Raw genomic sequence first — 24,139 nt, 5'->3', positions numbered from 1 at the left:
CTGGTAGCATCTTTAGGAATCTCTATGTATAGTATCATGTCATTTGCAAACAGTGACAGTTTTACTTCTTCTTTTCCAATTTGGATTCCTTTTATTTCTTTTTCTTGTCTGACTGCTGTGGCTAAAGCTTCCAAAAGTATGTTGATTAATAGTGGTGACAGTTGGCAACCTTCTCTTGTTCCTGATCTTAGTGGAAATGGTTTCAGTTTTTCACCATTGAGAACGATGTTGGCTGTGGGTTTGCCTTATATGGCCTTTATTTTGTTGCGGTAAGTTCCCTCTATGCCTACTTTCTGGAGAGTTTTTATCATAAATGGGTGTTGAATTTTGTCAAAAGCTTTTTCTGCATCTATTGAGATGATCATATGGTTTTTCTCCTTCAATTTGTTAATATGGTTTTTCACATGGATTGATTTGCATATATTGAAGAATCCTTGCATTCCTGGGATAAACCCCACTTGATCATGGTGTACGATCCTTTTAATGTGCCGTTGGATTCTGTTTGCTAGTATTTTGTTGAGGAGTTTTGCATCTATGTTCATCAGAGATATTGGCCTGTAGTTTTCTTTTTTTGTGACATCTTTGTCTGGTTTTGGTATCAGGGTGATGGAGGCCTCATAGAATGAGTTTGGGAGTGTCCCTCCCTCTGCTATATTTTGGAAGAGTTTGAGAAGGATAGGTGTTAGCTCTTCTCTAAATGTTTGATAGAATTTGTCTGTGAAGCCATCTGGTCCTGGGCTTTTGTTTGTTGGAAGATTTTAAATCACAGTTTCAATTTCAGTGCTTGTGATTGGTCTGTTTATATTTTTTATTTCTTCCTGGTTCAGTCTCAGAAGGTTGTGCTTTTCTAAGAATGTGTCCATTTCTTACAGGTTGTCCATTTTATTGGCATATTGTGACTTGTAGTAATCTCTCATGATCCTTTGTATTTCTGCAGTGTCAGTTCTTACTTCTCCTTTTTAATTTCTAATTCTGTTGATTTGAGTCTTCTCCCTTTTTGTCTTGATGAGTCTGGCTAGTGGTTTATCAATTTTGTTTATCTTCTCAAAGAACCAGCTGTTAGTTTTATTGATGTTAGCTATTGTTTTCTTCATTTATTTTTTATTTATTCCTGATTTGATCTTTATGATTTCTTTCCTTCTGCTAACTTTGGGGTTTTTTGTTCTTCTTTCTCTAATTACTTTAGTTGTAAGGTTAGGTTGTTTATTTGAGATGTTTCTTGTTTGTTGAGGTAGGATTGTATTGCTATAAACTTCCCTCTTAGAACTGCTTTTGCTGCATCCCATAGGTTTTGGGTCATCGTGTTTTCATTGTCATTTGTTTTTAGATATTTTTTTTGATTTCCTCTTTGATTTCTTCAGTGATCTGTTGGTTATTTAGTAGTGTATTGTTTAGCCTTCATGTGTTTGTGTTTTCACAGATGTTTTCCTGTAATTGATATCTAGTCTCATAGAATTGTGGTCAGGGAAGCCCCAGTCTGTGTCTTTTGGTTGGAGCATTTAATCCGTTTACATTTAAGGTAGTTATTGATATGTATGTTCCTATTACCATTTTCTTAATTGTTTTGGGTTTGTTATTGTAGATCTTTTCCTTCTCTGTGTTTCCTGCCTAGAGAAGTTCCTTTAGCATTTTTTGTAAAGCTGGTTTGGTGGTGCTGAATTCTCTTAGCTTTTGCTTGTCTGTAAAGGTTTTAATTTCTCTGTCAAACGTGAATGAGGGGCTCCCCTGGTGGCTCAGTGGTTGAGAGTTCACCTGCCGATGCAGGGGACATGGGTTCGTGCCCTGGTCCGGGAAGATCCCACATGCCACGGAGTGGCTGGGCCTGTGAGCCATGGCTGCTGAGCCTGTGCGTCCGGAGCCTGTGCTCTGCAACGGGAGAGGCCACAGCAGTGAGAGGCCCGCGTACCGCAAAAAAAAAAAAAAAAAAAAGTGAATGAGATCCTTGCTGGGTAGAGTAATCTTGGTTGTAGGTTTTTCTCTTTCATCACTTTGAACATGTCCTGCCATTCCCTTCTGGCTTGCAGAGTTTCTGCTGAAAGATCAGCTCTTAACCTTATGGAGATTCCCTTGTATGTTATTTGTTGCTTTTCCTTTGCTGGTTTTAATATTCTTTCTTTGTATTTAATTTTTGATAATTTGATTATTATGTGTTTTGGTGTGTTTGTCCTTGGATTTATCCTGTATGGGACACTCTTTGCTTCCTGGACTTGATTGACTATTTCCTTTCCCATATTAGGGAAGTTTTCAACTATAATCTCTTCAAATATTTTCTCAGTCCCTTTCTTTTTCTCTTCTTCTTCTGGGACCCCTATAATTCAAATGTTGGTGTGTTTAATGTTTTCCCAGAGGTCTCTGAGACTGTCCTCAATTCTTTTCATTCTTTTTTCTTTGTTCTGCTCTGCAGTAGTTATTTCCACTATTTTACCTTCCAGGTCACTTATTTGTTCTGCCTCAGTTATTCTGCTACTGTTTCCTTCTAGAGAATTTTAAGTTTCATTTATTGTGTTGTTCATCATTGTTTGTTTGCTCTGTAGTTCTTGGTCCTTGTTAAATGTTTCTTGTAGTTTCTCCATTCTGTTTCCAAAGTTTTGGATAATCTTCACTATCATTACTCTGAATTCTGTTTCAGGTATACTGCCTATTTCCTCTTCATTTGTTAGTTCTTGTGGGTTTTTACCTTGGTCTTTCATCTGCTGTGTATTTCTCTGTCTTCTCATTTTGATTAACTTACCGTGTTTGCAGTCTCCTTTCTGCAGGCTGCAGGTTCGTAGTTCCCGTTGTTTTTGGTGTCTGCCTCCAGTGGGTAAGGCTGGTTCAGTGGGCTGTGTAGGCTTCTTGGCGGAGGGGACTTATGCCTGTGTTCTGGTGGATGAGGCTGGATCTTGTCTTTCTGGTGGGCAGGACTGCATCTGGTGGTGTGTTGGGGTGTCTGTAAACTTATTATGATTTTATGATTAGCAGAGACGCAGCCTCTCTGCTAATGGGTGGGGTTGTTTTCCTGTGTTGCTATTTATTTGGCATAGGGTGTCTAGCACTGTAGTTTGTTGGTCGTTGAGTGGAGCTGGGTCTTAGTGTTCAGATGGAGATCTCTGAGAGAGCTTTCGCCGTCTGATATTACATGGGGCCGGGAGGACTCTGGTGGACCAATATCCTAAACTCGGCTCTCCCACCTCAGAGGCTCAGGCCTGACACCCGGCTGGAGCACCAAGACTGTCAGCCACCCGGCTCAGTAGAAAAGGGAGAAAAAAAAGGAAAGAAAGAAAGAAAAAATAAAATAAAATAAAGTTATTAAAAAATATATTATTAAAAATAAAAAGGTAGTAAAAAAAAAAGGGAGAGCACCAAACCAAAAGACAAATCCACCAATGTTAACAAGCGCTAAAAACTATACTAAAAAAAAAAAAGAGACAGAACCCTAGGATAAATGGTAAAAGCAAAGCTATATAGACAAAACCACACAAAGAAGCATACACATACAGACCCTCAAAAGGAAAAAAAATATATATATAAAAGGAAGAGAGCCACCAAATCAATAAACAAATCTACCAATGATAATAAGCTCTGAATACTAAACTAAGGTAAACATAAAACCAGAAACAAATTATGTGCAGAAAGCAAACCCCAAGTCTACAGTTGATCCCAAAGCCCACTGCCTCAATTTTGGGATGATTCATTGTCTATTCAGGTATTCCACAGATGCAGGGTACATCGAGTTGATTGTGGAGATTTAATCCACTGCTCCTGAGGCTGCTGGGAGAGATTTCCCTTTCTCTTCTTTGTTCTCACAGCTCCTGGGGTTCAGCTTTGGATTTGGCCCCGCCTCTGCATGTAGGTCGCCTTAGGGCATCTGTTACCCACCCAGACAGGGTGGGGTTAATGTAGCAGCTGATTAGGGGGCTCTGGCTCACTCAGGCCGTGGGGCGGGGGGGGGGGGGGGGGCGGGAGGGGTACGGAGTGCTGGGCGAGCCTGCAGCAGCAGAGGCTGGCGTGACGTTGCAACAGCCTTAGGCACACCGTGTGTTCTCCCGGGGAAGTTGTCCCTGGATCACGGGACCCTGGCAGTGGCGGGTTGTACAGGCTCCCAGGAGGGGAGGTGTGGATAGTTACCTGTGCTTGCACACAGGCTTCTTGGTGGCTGCAGCAGCAGCCTTAGCGTCTCATGCCCGTCTCCGGGGTCCGCGCTGATAGCCGCGGCTCGTGCCCGTCTCTGGAGCTCCTTTAAGCAGCGCTCTTAATCCCTTCTCCTTGCGCACCAGGAAACAAAGAGCGAAGAAAAAGTCTCTTGCCTCTTCGGCAGCTCCAGACTTTTTCCCAGACTCCCTCCCGGCTAGCTGTGGCACACTAATCCCCCTTCAGGCTGTGTTCACGCAGCCAACTCCAGTCCTCTCCCTGGGATCCGCCCACCGAAGCTGGAGCCTCAGCTCCCAGCCCCCACCTGTCCTGGCCGGCGGGTGAGCAGACAAGCCTCTCAGGCTGGTGAGTGCTGGTCGGCACCGATCCTCTGTGCGGGAATCTCTCCACTTTGCCCTCCACACCCCTGTTGCTGCGCTCTCCTCCGCGGCTCCGAAGATTACCCGCCCCCCGCCCACCTGCCGTCTCCGCCAGTGAAGGGGCTTCCTAGTGTGTGGAAGCTTTTCCTCCTTCACAGCTCCCTCCCAGAGGTGCAGGTCCCTTCCCTATTCTTTTGTCTCTGTTTATTCGTTTTTCTTTTGCCCTACCCAGGTACGTGGGGAGTTTCTTGCTTTTTGGGAAGTCTGAGGTCTTCTGACAGCTTTCAGTAGGTGTTCTGTAGGAGTTGTTCCATATGTAGATATATTTTTGATGTATTTGTGGGGAGGAAGTTGATCTCCATGTCTTACTCCTCCACCATCTTGAAGCTCTCTCTGCCTCATGGTTTTTCGTTTTAAGCTCAGGTGACTGGACAGTGTCTATGTCTACAGGACAGGAAGGTCCCTGAACCTGTCTTTGAGACGGCTTAGCTTATGAGACATTTTCTTTCTCTGACATAACTTTCATGCTGGTAAAAAACTGTTCCATTGGTAGGAGGCTACATTTCACCTGCATCATAAATGTATCAGACTGGAAGAGAGTGTCCTAGTAGTAAGCTGTGAACTTGAATTAGACTAAAATTCTGAAATCATTTATGGGAACTTTTCATTACTTCTGTAATTTCTAAAGCCTCATTTAAATGGTCAGATTTGACCAATACATTTTAGTGAATAAGATAAATGTATCTTAAAAAATTTTTTTTTTATAATATACAGGTAACCTTCAAGACTGAAAGGAATACCATAGTGTAAAATATGAGGGGCTCTTGCTACACAGAAAGAAATGTGTACTTTATTTTCTGAAAAAGAATGCATTTAGGTACTGGGCTAGTTGGTTATGAATAGCATCAATTCAAAGGTACATTATTAATGTGCTCTTGCTCTTTAAAAACAATTTACACCCTGTCTTGATAAAATAGTTACAAAATATAAAAAGAAACCTGTTTAAGAAATTAAAACTTGGCAAAAGGTTCAACATTTTAGGTCAGTGGAAAGAGAGAAAAAGGCATTCAACAAGTAAGCTCCAGCTGGGCGTTCCATTTTTTTGTTCCAATCCTAAACCCAACAGGAGGAGGCAAGGCCTTAGCAAATGCACCTTCTGTGTAAGCCCTACTGGGGTCCAGGTCACAGCCTGGGGGAAGGGTCTGCCCTTGGGCAGTCTTGTGAGCTGAAGTCCTGGTGCCATCTGAGGGTCAAGGGTTCAATGGATTTTACGCTTTGCCTTCTGTGAGGCAGTAAAGCCCGAGCTCTTCCGGTGAATGGAGAGTGTCTCATGAGTTCCCAGTTCAGCAAAACAGGAGCTGTTAGACATCCAGGGAGATGCTCTGTTCTCACACTTGGTGCTGTTTGGCGACTCAGTGACTATTTACTCATAATAGCAGCCTAAACGGTCATGGTGGCTGTGTTCTCACCATTAAGAGGAAGCATAAGAAAGGTCAGAGAAATGAAGTTTGTGTTTAATTTTAGAGAACTGGCATCTTGTAACTCGAACTTAGTGTAAGTATATTAACTTTTTCCCCTTCCCTCTGGACTCATGGGCCTACCCATAATACCAGTAGGAACACCTCAAATTTTCATCGATGATCTCAGATTTAATAAAATGGAGCAAACATGTTATCTCAACCACTTTTGAACTGTTTGTGATGTGTTTAGAGTCCACCAGTGTGCCTTTTAAGTAAAATGAATCACATGTATTCTTGAGTATTTGTGCACAAATGTCTAAGATCTAGTGTTTAAAACCCTAGGGTTGGTGAATTAAATGGAAACACGTGTGCTTTGAGTATGAGCTTTCCCAACCCAGGTAACGGCTCAGACTTCCATCACGTAAGTACCCTGTGGAGTAATGTGTAGGTGGAGAGCAGTGGTGGTAGCTTTATTTTCCTGCTTCTCTGCTTTTAAAAGGAAAAGGCCTAAAGGCAAATGAATGGAAAACAGTTGCCAGAGGACAGTACAGAAACAAAACTGGGCTCTAGGTGGTGCTTGAAAGCAGGTTCAGTAAGGCTGGCATCCTTCAGGGTAAAAGGGTGTCCGCTGAACCTCAGTAACCTGGAGGCTCCTGGGCAAAGTCTTCAACAGACTGTCGTCACCTGTTCTACAGGGTCTCCAGGAGGGCAGTGGGCCAGTTCAAATACATTTTTTCAGTTATTCCTGTAAGGTTGGTATTCCATTTATGTCTATAAATCATCACTGTTAAAGTCAGCAAACTGGTAGGCGGGGAGGGAGGAGAATACACTTAATCAAAGAGCTTTTGCCAATCACAGGTCGTGTTGCCACAAAGCTTTACATCGAAACACCTGCCTGCTTTTGCCCAGCCTTTGTGTTGTCCAGATGGAGCAGGTGAACCTGCAGGAGTGAGGCCTTTGTTTGCTTTGCAAGTGGAATGTTTCCTAAGGGAATGAATGGTGTATCTTTCTTTTTGGTAAGAAAATATTTTTGGCAGAGTTTTAGAAAGGTAGTACAGCTGCTACATTGGATATCAAATACTAACCTGTAATTCCTGTTAAAACATTTGCCGTCAATAAAAACAAGGCCCCCCACCATGTAAATCATAATAAAATGTGGGATCTATGTGTGAATTTACATAAATAGCCAATTCGTATAACTGTGCTCACTCAAAACGAAACCTTTAGCATAAACATTTAAGACTCTATAGATCCAGGCCGATTTTAACATATACCTTTTTTTTTTTATTAAATATGTAAAAAGATAAATGCAAGTCAAGTTATTCACATATTCAGAGACAAAAAACTATTCTACCATGCGACAGTAGGTGGGTAATGTAAAATGAATGTGATACATCTGAATAAGACTTTTTCATCTATTATGTCATTACTTATCTATATTTATAATTAACAATACATATGTTTACATTCCTTTCAGTTTACATTTAATATATAACAAAAGCTTTATGGTGTACTATTTAGTAAAAGTAATTTGAATGCATATTAAACCTTAACGGAATAATGGGAATACTCACCAGGGAAGGGAGGAGTTCCTGGTTCCCTTCTGGAGTTTACTTCTCTCGGGTCAACAGGGTGTGTCTTTGTCTTTTCTTTTTCTGCTTTTCTGCTCTTTTCTCTTTACCCCCTGCTTCAATCACTTCCTACCTGATATGAGCAGTGGAAGTACTATAACCAGCTGCGGCGGGTGTGAAGGGGACTCCAAGACCGAAGTCTAGCTTCTGAGAGGGAGGAGCAGAGCACACACCAGGGGATGCGTCTCGGCCCAGCATGACGACACGTGACGGGGTCCACAGAGGAAAGCACGCACTGGCTGCCGAGATGAGAGAATGACGGGGTAAAGCCATCAGGGAGAAAGGAGCAGTCCTGGGAAATGAGAGGTGGTCTGCACAGAAGCTGGGGTGCAGCCGAAGAGGACCGGGATACTTAGCTGTCAAAGATTCCCCAAAGCATCAGTGATGTCCCATGCGATGCAGGGCAATGGAAGACGTTTCAGATGTTGACAGAAAGAGAAGTATATAGCTCCTCTCTAAATAAATGAATAGTCTGCCCCAAGACTCCGGGAAGGAGAAGGAAGTAGGATGACTGGCGAAAGTTGTCTTTGCCAGATATATGGCCAGTGTGTTTGTAGCTGAGAAAGTTGGGGATTTGGGGAGGAACAGAGTGGCTGAGTGTCACTGGTGAGGCTTATGCACGTTACCCAGTAATCACGTGCACCCACATGATGGGAGTGTGGTCCCCGATCCACCTGGCACTGGGTATTACTGACATGTCCAAGGCAAGCAAAGAACTGCCCAGGAACCACTGAAGGATCACCTGCATGGAATTATTTATCGTGCCTCTTTACAAGAGCTGTTTAGAAAGAAGGAAACTCAGTGAGTGCAACAGGCTTGGCGGGGCGGGGAGGGGAGGGAGGGGGTGGGGACGACACACTGTTAAGCGCGATGCTGCGTATAGCACGACCACTCCCTGTGACCAGGTGTGGGAGGATGTCACCGCCGAGAGCCAGGCCGTATTCCAGCCTGAGAGAAACGAGCTGCCGCTGTAGTGCAGAGCAAGCAGGAGAGAGAAGAAAGGGAAACCAAACCCCATGAAACATCTGTCCAGTTCTGCACAGTGTCCTGTAATAACCTCAAAAATACAAGCAATCTTTTTCACATGTTACTCAGTAAATACCACTCTGCCACAGAAGATTTATTTTGAGAAGACTTCTTTTGGTGGAAAGCTTCAATGCTAGAATTTAGGATTAGTATGTCATCAGTTAATAAAGAAATGTCAAAGCTTTATGATACGTAATTCAGAAATTTATTTTAAGCTTTTCAATTAAGAGGAAAGTGGGGTGGGCACACTTGTTTGCTGTTTTTGTTGTACCTGCTAAGTCAAATAACAAGTGAAAGAAAATCTAAAGTCAGAAACCGAGTGAAATGAATGATCCAGGAAGGGAAACCATCTGTCAAAGGGCGGGGTGGGGAAGAGGCAAAGATTTGGAAAGATACTAAGAAAATGTGCAAATATTAGTTAAAAAAAATAAGGAATGCTTTTAATTCATTACTGTTTCCTCTGTTTATGAACTGCCACGATTTAGCGAAGGTCAATGACAAGGAGGGCCATAGTATTGAAGAGGGGGAATTCTTTATTCCACAAGGCATTGGGAGTCAGATTTTCCTGTGCTGTCATTCCAGTGTCAACAGCAGACTTCAGAACCAGGATTCTCCCTTGGGCTTACGCTCCTATTCATAAGGTCTTCACTCCCAGCCTTCCAGCATGATGCGGGACCCTGCCGCCCGGGGCTGCACACCCTGAAGTCATTCTTTAGTAGGAATCCCCTAGTGTGGATGAGAGGATCTGGGCTGAAACCCACAGGAGGAGGCAGGAGGACCTGTGCCCATGCACACCCCCTCTGACTGCAGACAACTGATGACAGCTTTTGAGGAGAGTGGCTCCCCACCAAAGAGGACCCTGAGAAAGAAAAGAGCATGAGAATCTGGGTGGGGGGAGGCGAGGGAAAGGGCAAGCAGTTAGAGGGCCAAGTCGAGATGGTGTTTTCCTTGAGTGAATGTCTTTCAAAACTAACAACATACTGTGTGGTTGTCTAACATGCCGATGTCTGAACACTGCTGGGCCCTGACGTCCTAGTTTTGATTCCTTTTTTTTTTTTTCCCCTTTTGTTTGTGAGTAGAGGGAGAAACTGACTTGGTGTTTTTCCCCGTGAAATAAGTCACTGTCATATGGCTTTCATATCAAGTATCTCTTTCCCTTTGTTCCAATTTATCATCTGACCAAATTTATGTTCAGAGGTTAGACTTGCAAACATCAAAGCACCACAAATGTGTGTGACATCTAGTGACACTGGGTTGAGAAATGCCAATATAAATACCATATATCAAATTACCATTGTTTCACACCAGGATAAAAAGGGGGTGGGGTGGGGGTGGGGACAGTTGTTCTGGAAAGAAATGCAAAGAGCAGAACCAATCTCAAGCAGCCAGGTGGTGAAGTTGAAGGTATGTGACCCCGTGACGTCTTGGGGAGGCTGCCCACGGCCGCAGCTAGTGTGTCTTGGCGAAGGAAATGGGAACCGAGCGCGGTGGCTGGCATGGGCGCCGGCGCAGTGATGGGACAGCAGGCTGGGAACAACTGGTTTCTGATGAGCTTGAGGCCACAGGTGTTCCAATTCTCCAGAAGAAAAGTTCCCACCAGAACGGAAGTGTGGAGAGCTGCCGAGACGGTTCAGTACTCTTCCTGCTGCTGGGGCTGCTGTTCGTGGACTTGTTCCTCTGCTTCCGGCTCCTCCGGGTGGCCCTCCTGTGGGGCAGGGGAAGAGGTTTCAGCTGAAGCGGTTCACTGCCGGCAGCCCTGCAGCGTCCCCAGCCCCACCATCGCTGCACAGCACGGCATCGCCACGGCTTTTGCCACGCACGTGCCTCCCTGCTCCCAGGAGCCCAGGCACACACAGGGATGCCTTCACCTTCCTGCCCCATCAAGGAACGGCCCATTCTGGAGCGTGGCCAGCAGGCTTTAGGCACCACGTTTTCCTTCTGACCATTTTGGACGGACGTCATCACAGAACATACGACATCCTTTCCCACCCGCTGTACGACAGTAAACCAGATGCAAGGACTCAAGAGCGTCACAATAACCACGAGTGAGCCTGCTGTGACACAGCACAGGGCCCCAGGCCCCTGCAGTGTGTCTGATGGCTTCCTGTTTCCTGCCCTGCTGTCCTCCTCCTCACCTGGTAGCATGTCTGCTAAGCAGACTCCGTGTTATAATCTGTTACTCATCTGATGCAGAGAAGCAGCTCGTTAGAGTGGGTAGGTAAGGAAAGGACAATAACTATGGTTCGGGGTTGCCCCCAGCCAGACGGCGTCTCCAACAGGGGAGCTCAGGAGCTTGTGCTCAGGGACTTCGGGACATCTATTTTGGGTATGTGAGGACTTTTTTTGCTTACTTTCTGATGGTTGAGGTGTTCCTCTACTTGGCTTCAAATGACCTATTTACTCACTTGCGTATAACCCGGGGAAGCACATCATGAACACAAAACTCCAGGGAACATAAACCCTGGTCAGCTATATCTGCCAATTCTTTTTTTTTTTTTAATCTCACAAAGAATAATTAGCTCTTTACTACCCAAGCAGAGGGAGCGTAGCTAATCAATAGGGCCGACTGCTCCCTCCAGAATGCACAATGCTTTTGCGATGCAGTCGGGAGCGTACGCTGGGACGTACAGACGTGCTTGTGTTCGCTTGCACTTTGCAAACCCCCATTCTGTCTGGTCCGTATTCCCTTTAGCCAAGGACACACCCGTCAAGATCCAACTCAAATACAGCAGCATCATTTCCCCCGATCCCTGAGCCAGGATTCTCTCCCTCCTCCTGCATTTTGCTTCTTCCTTGGCCTTAAAACTTTTGACTTGTAATCTTGTTTGTCTTGAACCTTGTGGCCTCGTCCACTGGATCCTGAGGATACTGAAGTCGGGATAGGGCCTCATCCATCTGTGTCAGACCTTGCTTACTGTACAACTCAATGCATGTGTGTCAGGAAGAAGACATCAGAGAGGGTGCAAGAACAGATGACCGAGACTATCAGACAAGGTCACGTGCCACTTGTCTTCTGAGAGGCAGCATAATGTCAAGGATATAAGCATGGAACTGGAGTTCATCTCCCAGATCCATTATGTACAAGCTGGGTGACTTAACTCTTCTGTGCCTCGGTTTTCTCATCTGTACAAGTGGGAGATAGGACAAAAGTGCCCATTTACCAGAGTTTTCAGTGAGTGCCATTGGTCACTGAATCGATGGAGTCACTGAGTTCAACAGAGAGCTCTGAGTTAAAACAGGTGAAGTGCCTAGAACAGTGTTTGGCACATAACATAAGTGTGAGCTGTGATTCTTTTTTCTTGGTAACTCATTGGAATATGTTCTAGAAGTAAAAATAATTTTTTAAAAAACAGTCTTTTCTATGACAAAAGTAGAAAATGACATCGTATTGAAGACTTGGGCTCAAATCTAGCACCGTCCCTTACTGGCTGGGTGTCTTCAAGAAGCACATTATTTAATTTAATCAACATTAGCTCACCCCATGACCACACCCCGTCACATACCTAAAACTGCTCCACCTCTGAAATGTGAAGGCCCAAATCCTACTCTCCCTGCCCACATCCTGCTGTCCCTCGGGACACCTCGCTCCTTAATTCCTTAACCACGATGTCCTCTGACCTCAGAGCCCCAAGCCCCCCTTTGCTCCCGGCTCTGCCAGCTCGTCCCCGGGCCGGCCCTGCAGTGTCCTCCACAAGCCTCTTTGCCCACCGCTCAGCACACGTGAGGGTGGTCCTCTCGGCTCAGTTAGTGCCTCAGGGACAGAGGTGCCCTCCTGGGAGCAGAAGAGCACCTCTTGCTGGGATAGAACAAGCGAGGAAGAGCCACCAGCCTCCCTCTAGTCCAGGGGCAAAGAAGGAAAGTCACACTCATGGGAATTGACCAGGATGGTGGACCAGGAGCTCCGGGTGTCTGCTCTGCCGCACACTCCTCCCCACGCCTTTCTCACTGCCTTCACCCCAGAACGGATCACTCCTCTGAGCTTTACATCCTTGATTCCTGCTTCCATCCGGTTGCACACTGCAGCCCTGTGTGTGTATGGGCGCGTGCTTGTGTGTCCCCACTGGCTGGCTCCACGGCTGCCTCTTCAGCCAGGCTCTGAGCCTCTGAGTCCCTTAAGGGGTAGAGATGTTGTTGTATTCGTCATCCTAACCTGTTAATGCCAGTGTGGTGCCTTCCGTATCATATTGCCCAGACTTCAGCTGGTCTGAAGTGCACTTTTCTTACATAATCGTTTCTGTGAGTGTTAGGCTGCTGATGGGAAGATCGTCAGAAATGAGGATCTGTTTGACATTTTACAGAAAATCTTATTTGCTCACATCATGGACTGCGAGTTAACTGTGGGATAATGGATTTAATTCAGGACTGAGAGTCAGAAGATTTGGATTCAAGTAACTGTGGGCCTGTCAAACCAGCTGCGGGAAGAGAAACGCACTAGATAAGGCTCCCCCTCGGGCCTCCTTTCCATAGTTGATGAGCCAGGGGGTGGGTGTGGTGCCCTTGTCTCCAGCTGGCCAAGGGCAGCTCCCTCACTCACAGTGCACCGCTGTGAGGTCATGCATCTCATCTGCAGGAACTGCGGACCCCAGATCACTCTTATTGGGTACCGTGGCTATAAAGAACAAACGTCCTGGGTTACCAATGGATTGCTAATGCTTGGGGTTCAAATTAAGGTGCTCTGAAAGTCTGGCAGGACGCACCTGTAACTCTGAGGCAGCTGTAGCCCATCACCACTGGGAGCTCCCCACCCACGCATGGAGGCACTCACACACCAAAATGATCTTTCTCTTATGCCCCACGCAAGACTGAAGAAGAACTTAAACGCACAGGTGAGGAGGAGGCCAGGCGAAACCTAGGCCAAACATGTGACTAAAGCACTGGGGTGCCACCTACTTAATTAAGTCTAATATTTGCATATAAATCCACCCACAGCTGTGAGTGACGCTTTGGAGTTCCTTATTCTTATAATAATCATTAGAAGGAGAAGCAAGCAGGAAGACAGTACTGAAGAATGCTCTCGGCTACTGTGGGAGGAGAGCGGGGACAAAGGAGGGGAGGAGGGGGAGGGCCGTCAAGAAGCTGGGCTGCAGGGAGAGAGGGCATGGCTCCCACCTTCCCAGATGTAGGAGGCAGCGCACAACAGGCTCATCTGCCGCCACTCACACCAGCGAGTCCGGCTGTTCTGTCCTCTCTGCTTTGTTCCTGCCATTTCCTCTGCTGAAAAAATACTCCCCCGTCTTACCTCTGTAACTGCTGACATTCCTAATCATCTTTCCACGGCCAACACAAATGTCATCTTCTCTGTGAAGTCCTTGCCTGTCCCTCCAGGCTCTCTTTATGTGCTCCCCACACAAGTTTATTTATGTCTCTATTACTGCGTTTATCACAACCTGACAAATTCCAGTTAGTGGTGTCCCTGTCTGTCTCAAGGGGACTGTGAGCTCTTCTAAGGCAGGGGCTGTGTCTGTTTTCTATAAACCCAATGCTGCGTCCAGTGACAGAAACGCAGGCTGAATTCAAAAGATGTGGCCTGAAGGGGGGAGTATCTTTAGGTCATTCGACAGTGGCTTCCGTGACAGGAACTCAGGAAACAAGTGTCTCTGTATTAGCAGGTGACCCTCAGCCTACAGATCCACAGGGCAGCAGCTAACCAACGACGTTAAGCCCAGACACCTGTGGCCCCCAGTTAAGTAGTAAAGATAATGAGAATCATAATGAGAGGCACTGGACGGCCAGCTGGCCATCTGCTCTGGAAACTTCCATTAGGTTTCTGTGACTGCAAACTGAACTGCCTCTGTTTACTTCCACACTCAAAACTCTCATCTGGATTTCTACATCTTCCAAACATGTTATCCTAGGATTGCTTGATCAAGAGAATCAAAGACCAGACATCACTAAATAAAGACTGAAGGAGGAGGCCTCTCCAGGGAATGCCTCCACCTGAAGTGTCAACGTCAGGTCCATCTGTGGTGAACTGAAGAGCAGGCACTCACTGCAGCCTCTGATTCCTCAGCACCCCTCTCATCTCCAGGAGGGAGGCAACCAACCAGAAATCTCTGCCTCTCAGATGTGCACAGAAGTCCGACCGGCGGCATCATGCATAAAGTACCGGCATTTTTTCCCAGACATCATGCCCCCCGTGGCTGCACGTCCACCTAGCACTGAAGTGTGTGAATGGCCTGAAAACAGGACACAGTGTCAGGGTCAAGCACAGCGAGGGAAAAAGGGAGGCTCTGAGAGCTTGCGGGTGGGTGCAGTGGCCCAGCAACCTCTGAGCACAGTTTTCCCCAAGTGATGCCTTTCCTAGGCAAGCGTGGAAGCTTTTTAAAGGCTCACTGCCTCAATGGTAGAAGCTGGATAAGCTGGGAGGCTACCACAGAATCAGGACTCACTACGCTTAGGGAGGGAGGCAAACGCTTGCGGCTCTAAGGTGTCTAGGACGGTTCCATGAACCTCCAGGAAGGGAAGCAGAGAGCAGAGCAGGCCAGCCGCTCCTGAGCCTCTCGCCATCCGCCTCTGTAAGAAGTGTCATGTGTGTGCGTGTGCAGCATGGAAAATACCGTGCAGTGTCCAGGCACGTGGCAGACAGCCTTCGCCTTCTCTCTATATAGAAACCGAAGTTTAAAAAAATGGGTCTTGTCACATTCTAAACAAGGACGCTTGGCATATTCCAGCTTATTCTCTATAGAAAACTCAGCATAGCCTGATGTGTTTCTTTTGGAGCTGTCCAGACACAGAGTTGCATTAGAAGTTATCCTGGAATGAGAAGAATTAAGGCAGCAGCTGCATTTGAAGACTTTGCACTGGTAACCCACACGTGTTACGTTTGTGTTAAGTCTGTTTTCCCTTCCAGATTCCAGTAGCCTGGTTACTGCCTCTAAATCTCTTCCTGGACTTTGGATACTCCTTAGCTTACACTCAACAGTGATGCCACTGTCTCTCTCTCCTCCCTGCCACGTTTCTCTCTATTTGATGACATCAGCACAGTGCCAGTCAGAACAACGAAGGTGGGTTTAGTGACACTACCTGCCAGAAAAAAATGGAGGTTCTTGCCGGATGCTGAATTAAACAGACTGCCCAGAGAAAGAGGCCAAGACAATACTTTTGAAGGTGTCAAACAACAAAACAAGGTGAAGGGAATTATTTGGAGAAAATCCAGGCAGGAATTTGACTGCTCCCTTCTTCACATACAGAACACGTGCAACTCAATACTGTCAATTAGACAAAGTCTGTCCTGCAGTTTCCCCCAAGAGGTACCGCCTTTACTTTTTCCCTTCCCCATGGCACCCAATATACTGAGAGGCAGGGAACATAGTCCTTAAGATTCTGGGCTCTGAGTTAGAGAAACCTGGGTAGTGACGGAGCTTATTAAAGATGGGTCATTGGGCTTCCCTGGTGGCGCAGTGGTTAAGAGTCCGCCTGCCGATGCAGGGGACACGTGTTCGTGACCCAGTCCGGGAAGATCCCACATGCCATGGAGCGGCTGGGCCTGTGAGCCATGGCCGCTGAGCCTGCGTGTCCGGAGCCTGTGCTCTGCAACGGGAGAGGCCACAACAGTGAGAGGCCCGCGTACCGCAAAAAAATAAATAAATAAATAAACATGGGTCATTGAGCAAGTAATTTTTATCTGTAAAGCAGAGATAAGTAATAGTACACCACATAAGGATGTGGTGAGAAATATATATATAGAATATAAACGTAATATCTAGCACATGCTAAATGCTCAAGGTTAGCTATTACTACTATCATGTTCCCCATTTAAAAGGTGGCTCAGGCTTGGAGAAGGGAGGGCACGAACTCGGGACTCGAGTTCAAATGCAAATTACGCTGCTTATTCACTCGGGAACGTTATTTAACCTCTCGGCTGCCTTAGTTTCTCTCATCTATAAATGGGCTAACACCCATATCTACCTAATAGGATTCTCCAGACAATTAAAGGAGCTGATACATGTAAAGCCCTTGGCCTTCCCCCTCATCTCCCATCCCAAGAGTTTAAGGAAAGGACCTGCTAAACCCATTAGTCTTAATGACTGATGATACTCTGAAGTATTACTTCTTTGAGGGGCGTGTGCGTTAACTGCCCATACACTGCAAGAATGGCTCTCTGAATCCAGGCCTCGGTAAGCTGGTGCTGGTGTGTGTGCTGGAGGTGTTGGAGATATAAATGGTCTAACAGAAGCTGAGTGTAGTCATCCAGGAAGACACTCCTGAACTCTCAGGAGGCAAGAGCTCTTGCCGAAGGCCAGCCCCACCTGCCATTAGCTAGGAATTCAGTGGCCCTGCCAACCCTTAATTTGGAGTTCACCTAACGGCGCTACCTCACAATGACTCCTCCTTTGGGACAAGATCTGGCTCGAGGTTAGCATCAGAAGGCTAGAGGTTAGCATCAGCAGGGAGATTCCATCCTGCAAGCCGCCTTGCTCCCGCGAGCGGGCACCGTCCCGGATGGGCAGCAGCACGGTTCACTCGGGCTCACGGGGCTGCTGCACAGACCTCATCGAATTCAGCCTCAAACAAGCTTGTGAAGAGAATAACCATAATTCGTCTCGCGCTTGACAGATGACAAAGCACTCTCTACATACAGAACGTCATAAAAATGCCACTTTGGGTGGTGCAGATACACACACTACAAAGCAACCTTTGGTTTCTTCCGTCAGATCTGAAAATACTGAGAATATTTTGTAAAGCCGTCGCTATCTCTGGGACCTGGGCAGGTGGATCCCCAGGGCTTCAAGATCTATAGCGTGAGCTAACCGAGAAAGAGGTTTAAGAATATATACATATCCAGGGGAAACAAAAAAAGTGCTGGAGAGTCCCCAAACTCCAGACAGTTTCTTACAGTTTAGGAAAATTTCAGAGCTAGGATTTTAATCTTACACGGAGTAAACAACTGCCTGCTATTCGGCTGAAATAAGATAAAAGTAAACTTGCTGGTGGCTTCCTATGTTCTGTGGAAATACCAACACACGTGCAACTCGACCACAGAGCCCTCAGGGCACCTGCAGGCCTCCTAATCACACCTACCCAAACACTTCCTCAGCCCCAACCTGGCAGCAGGACGCCTGCAACCCTGGCCCGTGCTCTCCTGCCTTTCACTGTGCCGCCCTCATGAAAGTGAAGCCCCACGGGGCTCCCACTGTGGCTGCCAGGGCCTCTCCCTGCCTGTCTGGGCGGACTTGGGGTGACCTGCCTTGGGCCCTGCCGTGTATCCTGCCCCTTCCCCTCCTCGCTTCCTGAGACTCATGTTCCTCCGCTGCTCCTCACGTCGGCTTTCCATGCACGGACGGAGCCACATCCTGGGTCCCCCCCTCGGCACATCCACTCGTGGGGAGCAACCCTGGTGGGCAGGGCCTCCACAGAGGAGGCCTTCCAGAAGTATTTTTCCACAAAGGGCTGTCACACAATGCTGCTCTGTACTGGCAAAGTGTAACCAAGGCAACCAGCTATGAAGGAAAAAACAGTTGTGGGACTTCTGGGGATGGGAAAAGCATCTAGATTAATTTTTCCTTTAACCACATTCTGATCTGTGTGAAGAATCTTTGCACACATTCTTACTGCTCATTTGCTCAGAGAGCTGAAAACCACTTGAGAGTTGGCTGTGTAAGCCTATTTTTCTCAATCGAAGCCCCCCGGTCCCCTGCCCCCAACAACTGGCAACCATCCGCGCATCTCTTCCCAGATTGATGAATGCAGGTCCCATAAGCATGGGTCAATGGATCACGACGATCGTGCTTATTCCTCTGGGAACATCACATGCACTGGCTGAGCTGCAAGGTTCACTAAGGTCCCAGGGCAGTATCTGAAGGCTCGGCGCCACTGCACTCGGACCAAGAGCATCACTCTGGGACACAAGCCTCAGGGCTCTGCTCACACTCACGTGTTCTTCCGAAGCGTAGAGGACTTCCATGAGTCGCTGCACGAGGTCATCGTTTTCCTGCCCGTGTTCCTGGCAGAGGAGCTCAATCTCTCTCAACTTTCCGAAGTAGAAATCCCTCTCCTTTTCCACGCCTTCAAGGGCAAGTTTTAACGAATGTACCTGTGAGGGAGGGAAGGTGGAAAAGAAAACCCTCAAACTACAGCATAAGAAATAAATGACCAACTGTGCCTGCGTATAAAGATGCGAAACATGAAAAGACAGATGTGCAAAAATAACCAACGTGCAGGTCCGGGGAGAGACGAGGGGCTGCTGCTGGAGCTTGAGCCCGAATGCCCAGCTTCAACAGCACACTTGTCACTCCTGTCAACCGACCATTTATACCCAGAGGCCCGGGGATCCTTCTGCCCGAGACAGTTCCACCCGGGCTCCGAGTCAGCCTTCCTCTCCTGGTAACTAACCTGGGCTGGGGCACATCTTTCCCCCATCTCATTCATCCTCTACAGGGAGGGGAGAGGCGAGAGCGGGAGGAGGGAGGGGAGAGGCGAGAGCAGGAGGAGGGAGGGGAGGGGAGGGAGAGGCTGGCACTGTGGTCCCTTCAGACGCGCTTTGCGGAACCTCCTTTCTTCACGTCACTTGAGAGCTGCCCTCGACTTTGGAGCCCTTCATACATGTTCCTGAACCAAACTAGACAAATGCTCCTACTGAGGGACTGGGGCATGGCTGCACAAGGAAAACTGGGTGAGACTAAAAGCAGGCTGAGTGGATCTGTCTTAATTCCTCTAGTTCTGGCTTCGAGCTCATCACGTGAAAGGCGGGAAGATGTGGAGCTCCAGTCCCTCAGCAGAACATCCCTTATTCCCTTTTTTCTCCCTTGATGCGGGTTCAAAGGCCTTGCAGCTTCTCACGGTGGTTACGGAGATGGCGCAGGTGAAGGGAAGAGGGCAAGGGTTGAGGCTGGCAGAGCCGTCACCTGGGCTGAAGAAACACCACAGGCAGTGTAGACAGATCTGGTCTCAAATTCCAGGCTGCAGGCCGAGCAGCTCCACACAGGCCCAAACCATCACCCCCTTCCTGCTCTCGGAGAATCCCTCAAGTTTTCTGAACCCTTTGATCATTTATATTTCTGCAGAGAATATCTTTAGGAGGTGAATTAGGTCTCTCATGGTTCTCCTCAGGAGAAATCTCTCTTTCAGTATATGAAAAATCACCCTTCACAGATTTCCAAAGATTACACTTGGAGTGGAAAATCTCTCTGTTTCTAGTAACTCCGGGCCTTGGTACATGCTATTTATCTGTCTGGAGTTATTGACTCATTCAAACAGATACTCAGCACATGCAGTGTCTGTCTCCTTGTGCACCTGGCAAACTTGTGTCCATCCAGTAAGACTCAAGGATATGGTTTTTCCTCAGAGTTAACCTCACTGATGCCCTCATGTAGCTGGTTACAAAGCAAAGGAGGATCAGTCGCTAACTTTTTTTTTTTTTTGGCCACGCCTTGCGGCTTGCAGGATCTTAGTTCCCTGCTGAGGCACTGAACCTATGCCCCACTGCAGTGGAAGCACGGAGTCTTTAACCACTGGACTGCCAGGGAATTCCCTCAGTCACTAACTTTCAACTCTTATTTCTGATAATACTATGGCTTGGACATTTGTAAAAACTGAAGGCAACCCAGTTGGCTGAATTCTAGAGGAAAGAAAACTGTTTATTCTAGAACCTCTCCCCCACCCCGCCCAGACTCGACCACAGACCCATCTCACGCCTGCACTGGTGCCACCAGCGGGTCTGTGGTAGTTTAGGTGTCTGCTGTCTGCCAGCTCCCCTTCCCTGTGTCGGGCAAGAAGGGTCTCTGGATGCCTCTGACCCACGGAAACCAGGCTTGTCAGCCTCTCAAGTGCTGTGGTCTGTACGGTGAACCAAGAGCTGAGGCTTTGTAGAAACACCCAGCCCAGGTTGGCCTGTGCTGCTATTCCAGATGCATGAGGTTAACAGATGCACAGCTATAAACTTTCCCTGGTAAAAACCAACAGGAGCTAAACTACTTGATGAAAGATCCGTTGGCAAATGGGATGCCATTTTCACAGTCCCACTCCGATGCCTCCTTGCTCCCGCACGTGTCAGAGCAGGAGCCTAAGCAGTGGAGGGGATGCTGGGGATGGACCCTTGAGAAAAGTCAAGGGGAAGTTCTCTTCTCCCAATTCTCTACCGCTCAGGTGTCCACACACTGTAGATCGCCCAGCCTTCCAGTCCAAGCCACTGACAGTGTCTGTGCGGGCTAACCAGGCCCCACTCTTCAGCCCCCATGGTCCCCGAGCACAAGCAGGGACCCCATCCCACCACCTGTTTGCTCACCTACTCTCCAGAAACAACCCCTGATTATTTTAGTCATGTCTTTTCCTCCCCTGTGTCTTTTGGGTCATTTCTGTCATTGAAATTCTCTAACACAGTGGTGCTTTCATAGCATGTCATGGGAGACTGCCCAAATCAAGGCATGAGGCCAAGTGAATGAGAATTCTTAAAGTTTACGGCACTGGTCACTTTGTCTATTACCACTGTAATTCAGTCTTTGGTCCGGGCATTTTTACTTGGCCCTTCCTCGTCTTCGTGTCCTCAATTCCAACACAGTGATGACTGTGTGTGGCTCCCCCCCAGTTTTGGGGAGCACCCTGTAGGCTTCGGGGACAGAAAATGGAAGGAGCATTAACATAGCCTTGGAAATACAGCTGAAGGAGGTGCTCAGTAAACAGCTGGTGAATGAAGGCTTACAATGTAGGATGGGTCCGACCTCCCCTCTGGGGGACAGATGGAGGTATGGGGACACTCTCCTCCACATGAATGCATGGGGGGACAGCCTGGGAGTGAGGCCTTTGGAAGTAATGAAGGAATTACAAGCAGGAGGAGGAAGGCCACTGGCATGTGCTTCTCCGTGTCTTCTCTAGAGTGGCATTTTGGATGGGACAGCAGTTTAGCTGAAGCATCGTAGAGGGCTGGGGCCCTTGGGGCTCTGTGTGTGATTGGAGAGCTACTGGGAGCCCAGAGCCAGCCCCAAGGACAGGAAGTGGGGCTGGTTGGCGAAGGCCGTAAGCAAGAGAGGGGCAGGCAGGATCTCGAGGTTCCAATGTGTTTCTACTTTGGGTTGGTGGTTTGGGAAACTGGGTGTGGTAGGGGTAGATGAAGAAACATTTGATAATAAAGATATCAAAAGAATTTGAGTCCTACGGAGAAAAGGGTTATAAATCTAAAGTATTACAGACCCACACCCGACTCTCTTCAGGTCTACTTGCTTAGAGCCTCAGGCATGTGGCCCAAGGCTAATTAGGGCTGTCCTAACTGCCTTTTTCTTTTTAAATTTTATTTATTTATTTTTGGCTGCGTTGGGTCTTTGTTGCTGCTTGCGGGCTTTCTCTAGTTGCGGTGAGCGGGCTTCTCATTGTGGTGGCTTCTCTTGTTGCAGAGCATGGGCTCTAGGCACGCGGGCTTCAGTAGTTGCGGCACACGGGCTCAGCAGCTGTGGCTCGCGGGCTCTAGAGCTCAGTCTCAGTACTAACTGCCTTTCATTCTAGAAGAACTCATTGCTGGAAATTGTATAAGGGCTCAAACTGAGAATAAGCAGGTAATTAGAACATTCCACAGTTTCTAAATCAAAGTCCTACGCAGCGATGACTTAAGGTTTTACCTTTTTCATTAAAGTGTTCAGAATTGTAAAGAAACACCCTAGTTAAGCAACTGCTTGCTTTTTAACTAGATTCTTGTTTGCAAATATACAACTATCTCAAAAACTGTTTCCAGACTCTTGCTGGCTCATCAAGAATCAGATTAATCACCGGGATCTGTCCATGCCCAGTGAGTAGCTGGGAACAGCCTGGGCACCTGGGATAATGGCTCTTCTCCCAGGGGTGGGAGTGGCCAGGAGAAAAGACTCTCCTCCTGGGCTTCCCTGGTGGCGCAGTGGTTGAGAGTCCGCCTGCTGATGCAGGGGACACGGGTTCGTGCCCCCGGTCTGGGAAGATCCCACATGCTGCGGAGCAGCTAGGCCCGTGAGCCATGGCCGCTGAGCCTGTGCGTCCGGAGCCTGTGTTCCGCAACGGGAGAGGCCACAACAGTGAGAGGCCCGCGTACAGCAAAAAGACTCTCCTAACTCAGGGCAAGGGTGGGTGGTTTCTGCACTGGGCCCTATGCTACCAATTGTTTTATTACTTTTAAACTATGTATACTCTTGGGCAAAATTAGCTATTGTTAGTTAGAAAGCGTACCTAAGCTTTTATATTGAAAATTTCGAAGGCAGTAGACCTAGATTTACTGCAATCCTAGGGATATTAGATAAAAAGGCAAGTTCTATTTAACTGTGGCCTTTCTGATGCCCTATTCCTGGGTTCAGTGCTCCTGTGTACTTTCACTCTTGCGGGAAGTGTTCGGCCATTTGGCTTTTGCTTGTGTAATACACAATGGTGTGTGGCTGCTATCTGTAAATTCTATGAGGAAAGAGAAGCTCTCTATCTTGCTGCCATTATATTATCAGCATCAAGTATAGTGTCTGTCACATCGAACAGGCTTAACAGATAGCTGCTGAAAGAAAGGAAGGAAGGAGGGAGACTAACCCCTGATGCCTTTAACACAATCTAGACTGGCTAGAAGTGGCCATGGTCTAGCCTGGAGCTCCTAACAGGCACTGAGGTGTACGGGAGGGCGAGGCTGGCCTGCATACCTGCATTTACCTAAAGCCGAGTCATCTGTCCCTCTGTCTCAATGTATAGCTTTGAGATTTGTGACTTAACATCTTTTATTCACAATGGGCCACTGATTATCTGCCCCAATAGTTCCTTTCATTCTTACTTGCTTGAAGCCACTGATTCCCGCCGCTTCCCTCCCCCTATCCCAAGCCCATAGGAGTTTGCTCATCTCACCCCCTGACACCTGTCACTGCTCCCAGAGACAGAGCTGGGGATGCCAAGTTACCTGTTCATTAAGCTGTATGACCTGTGTTTCTAAATCTCTATCAGATCTGGATGCTGAGCTGCTGGACGAAGCCCTTTTGGCTGATGAGGGACGAGAAGGTGTGGATCCTGGTTTAGATGCTGGACTTGATTTAGCCGCACCTGAAAGGACCCAGAATAAATTATGAATATTGGCAATATCAGAAATGCTTTTTAGGTATGTAGCAAAAGTGTGATATAAAAGGAATTTACTCAAACACAGAAGAGACACTGCCAGTGATCTCTTGCCAGCACAGAAGAAGCACAGATACGCTTAGAAAGAGTGTACTCGATAAAACGACAGAATCATCCTGGGCAACTTACTTAACCTTTCTGAGCACTGGTTGTTTTTCTCAAGTGACATGAGATTAATGCAGTTGTCCCTTCTCCCTCCAGAGAGATGAGAACAGATACAAAGGGATTTTAAGTTTGTTTGTTTTTTTTAAAGAGGAAAGGTTCTTTGATAAGCTCAGAGCATCACCATAATTGAATTTCTAACACAGACCTTATAAGAGAGTAACACTTTAGGAGAAATATCAATGCACGTCTATTTTTTCCTCTTTTAATGTATTTCCTAGTTTTAGCCATTAAAAGAGTCTAGGAGCCATGATATCTCTGTAGCAACAGGCACTCCTGGTGCCCAAGTCCTGGTTTCTAAATGTTATTCTGCAATAAAAGGGCTTCTTGA

General features: G+C 47.2%; 1 protein-coding gene across 4 annotated transcripts in view; it reads right to left on the bottom strand.

Annotated features, from left to right (window-relative positions):
• Nucleotides 1-7,626: 7,626 nt before the first annotated feature.
• The window catches only part of MAPRE2 (microtubule associated protein RP/EB family member 2), a 164,298-nt gene continuing 147,785 nt past the window's right edge, over nt 7,627-24,139 (bottom strand). For all 4 annotated transcript variants that reach the window (XM_082667109.1, XM_082667108.1, XM_082667107.1 and 1 more), the window contains 3 exons: nt 23,435-23,574; nt 18,482-18,640; nt 7,627-10,312 (listed from right to left, as the gene is read on the bottom strand). In XM_082667109.1, coding sequence (XP_082523235.1) covers nt 10,238-10,312; nt 18,482-18,640; nt 23,435-23,574 — 374 coding nt within the window. In that variant the 3' untranslated portion in view covers nt 7,627-10,237. The remainder of the gene's footprint in view (nt 10,313-18,481; nt 18,641-23,434; nt 23,575-24,139) is intronic.

The sequence above is a fragment of the Grampus griseus genome (genome assembly GCF_964374135.1).
Source record: "Grampus griseus genome assembly, chromosome: 12".
Classification (NCBI taxonomy): domain Eukaryota; kingdom Metazoa; phylum Chordata; class Mammalia; order Artiodactyla; family Delphinidae; genus Grampus; species Grampus griseus.
This window is presented reverse-complemented; position numbering and strand designations above follow the sequence as displayed.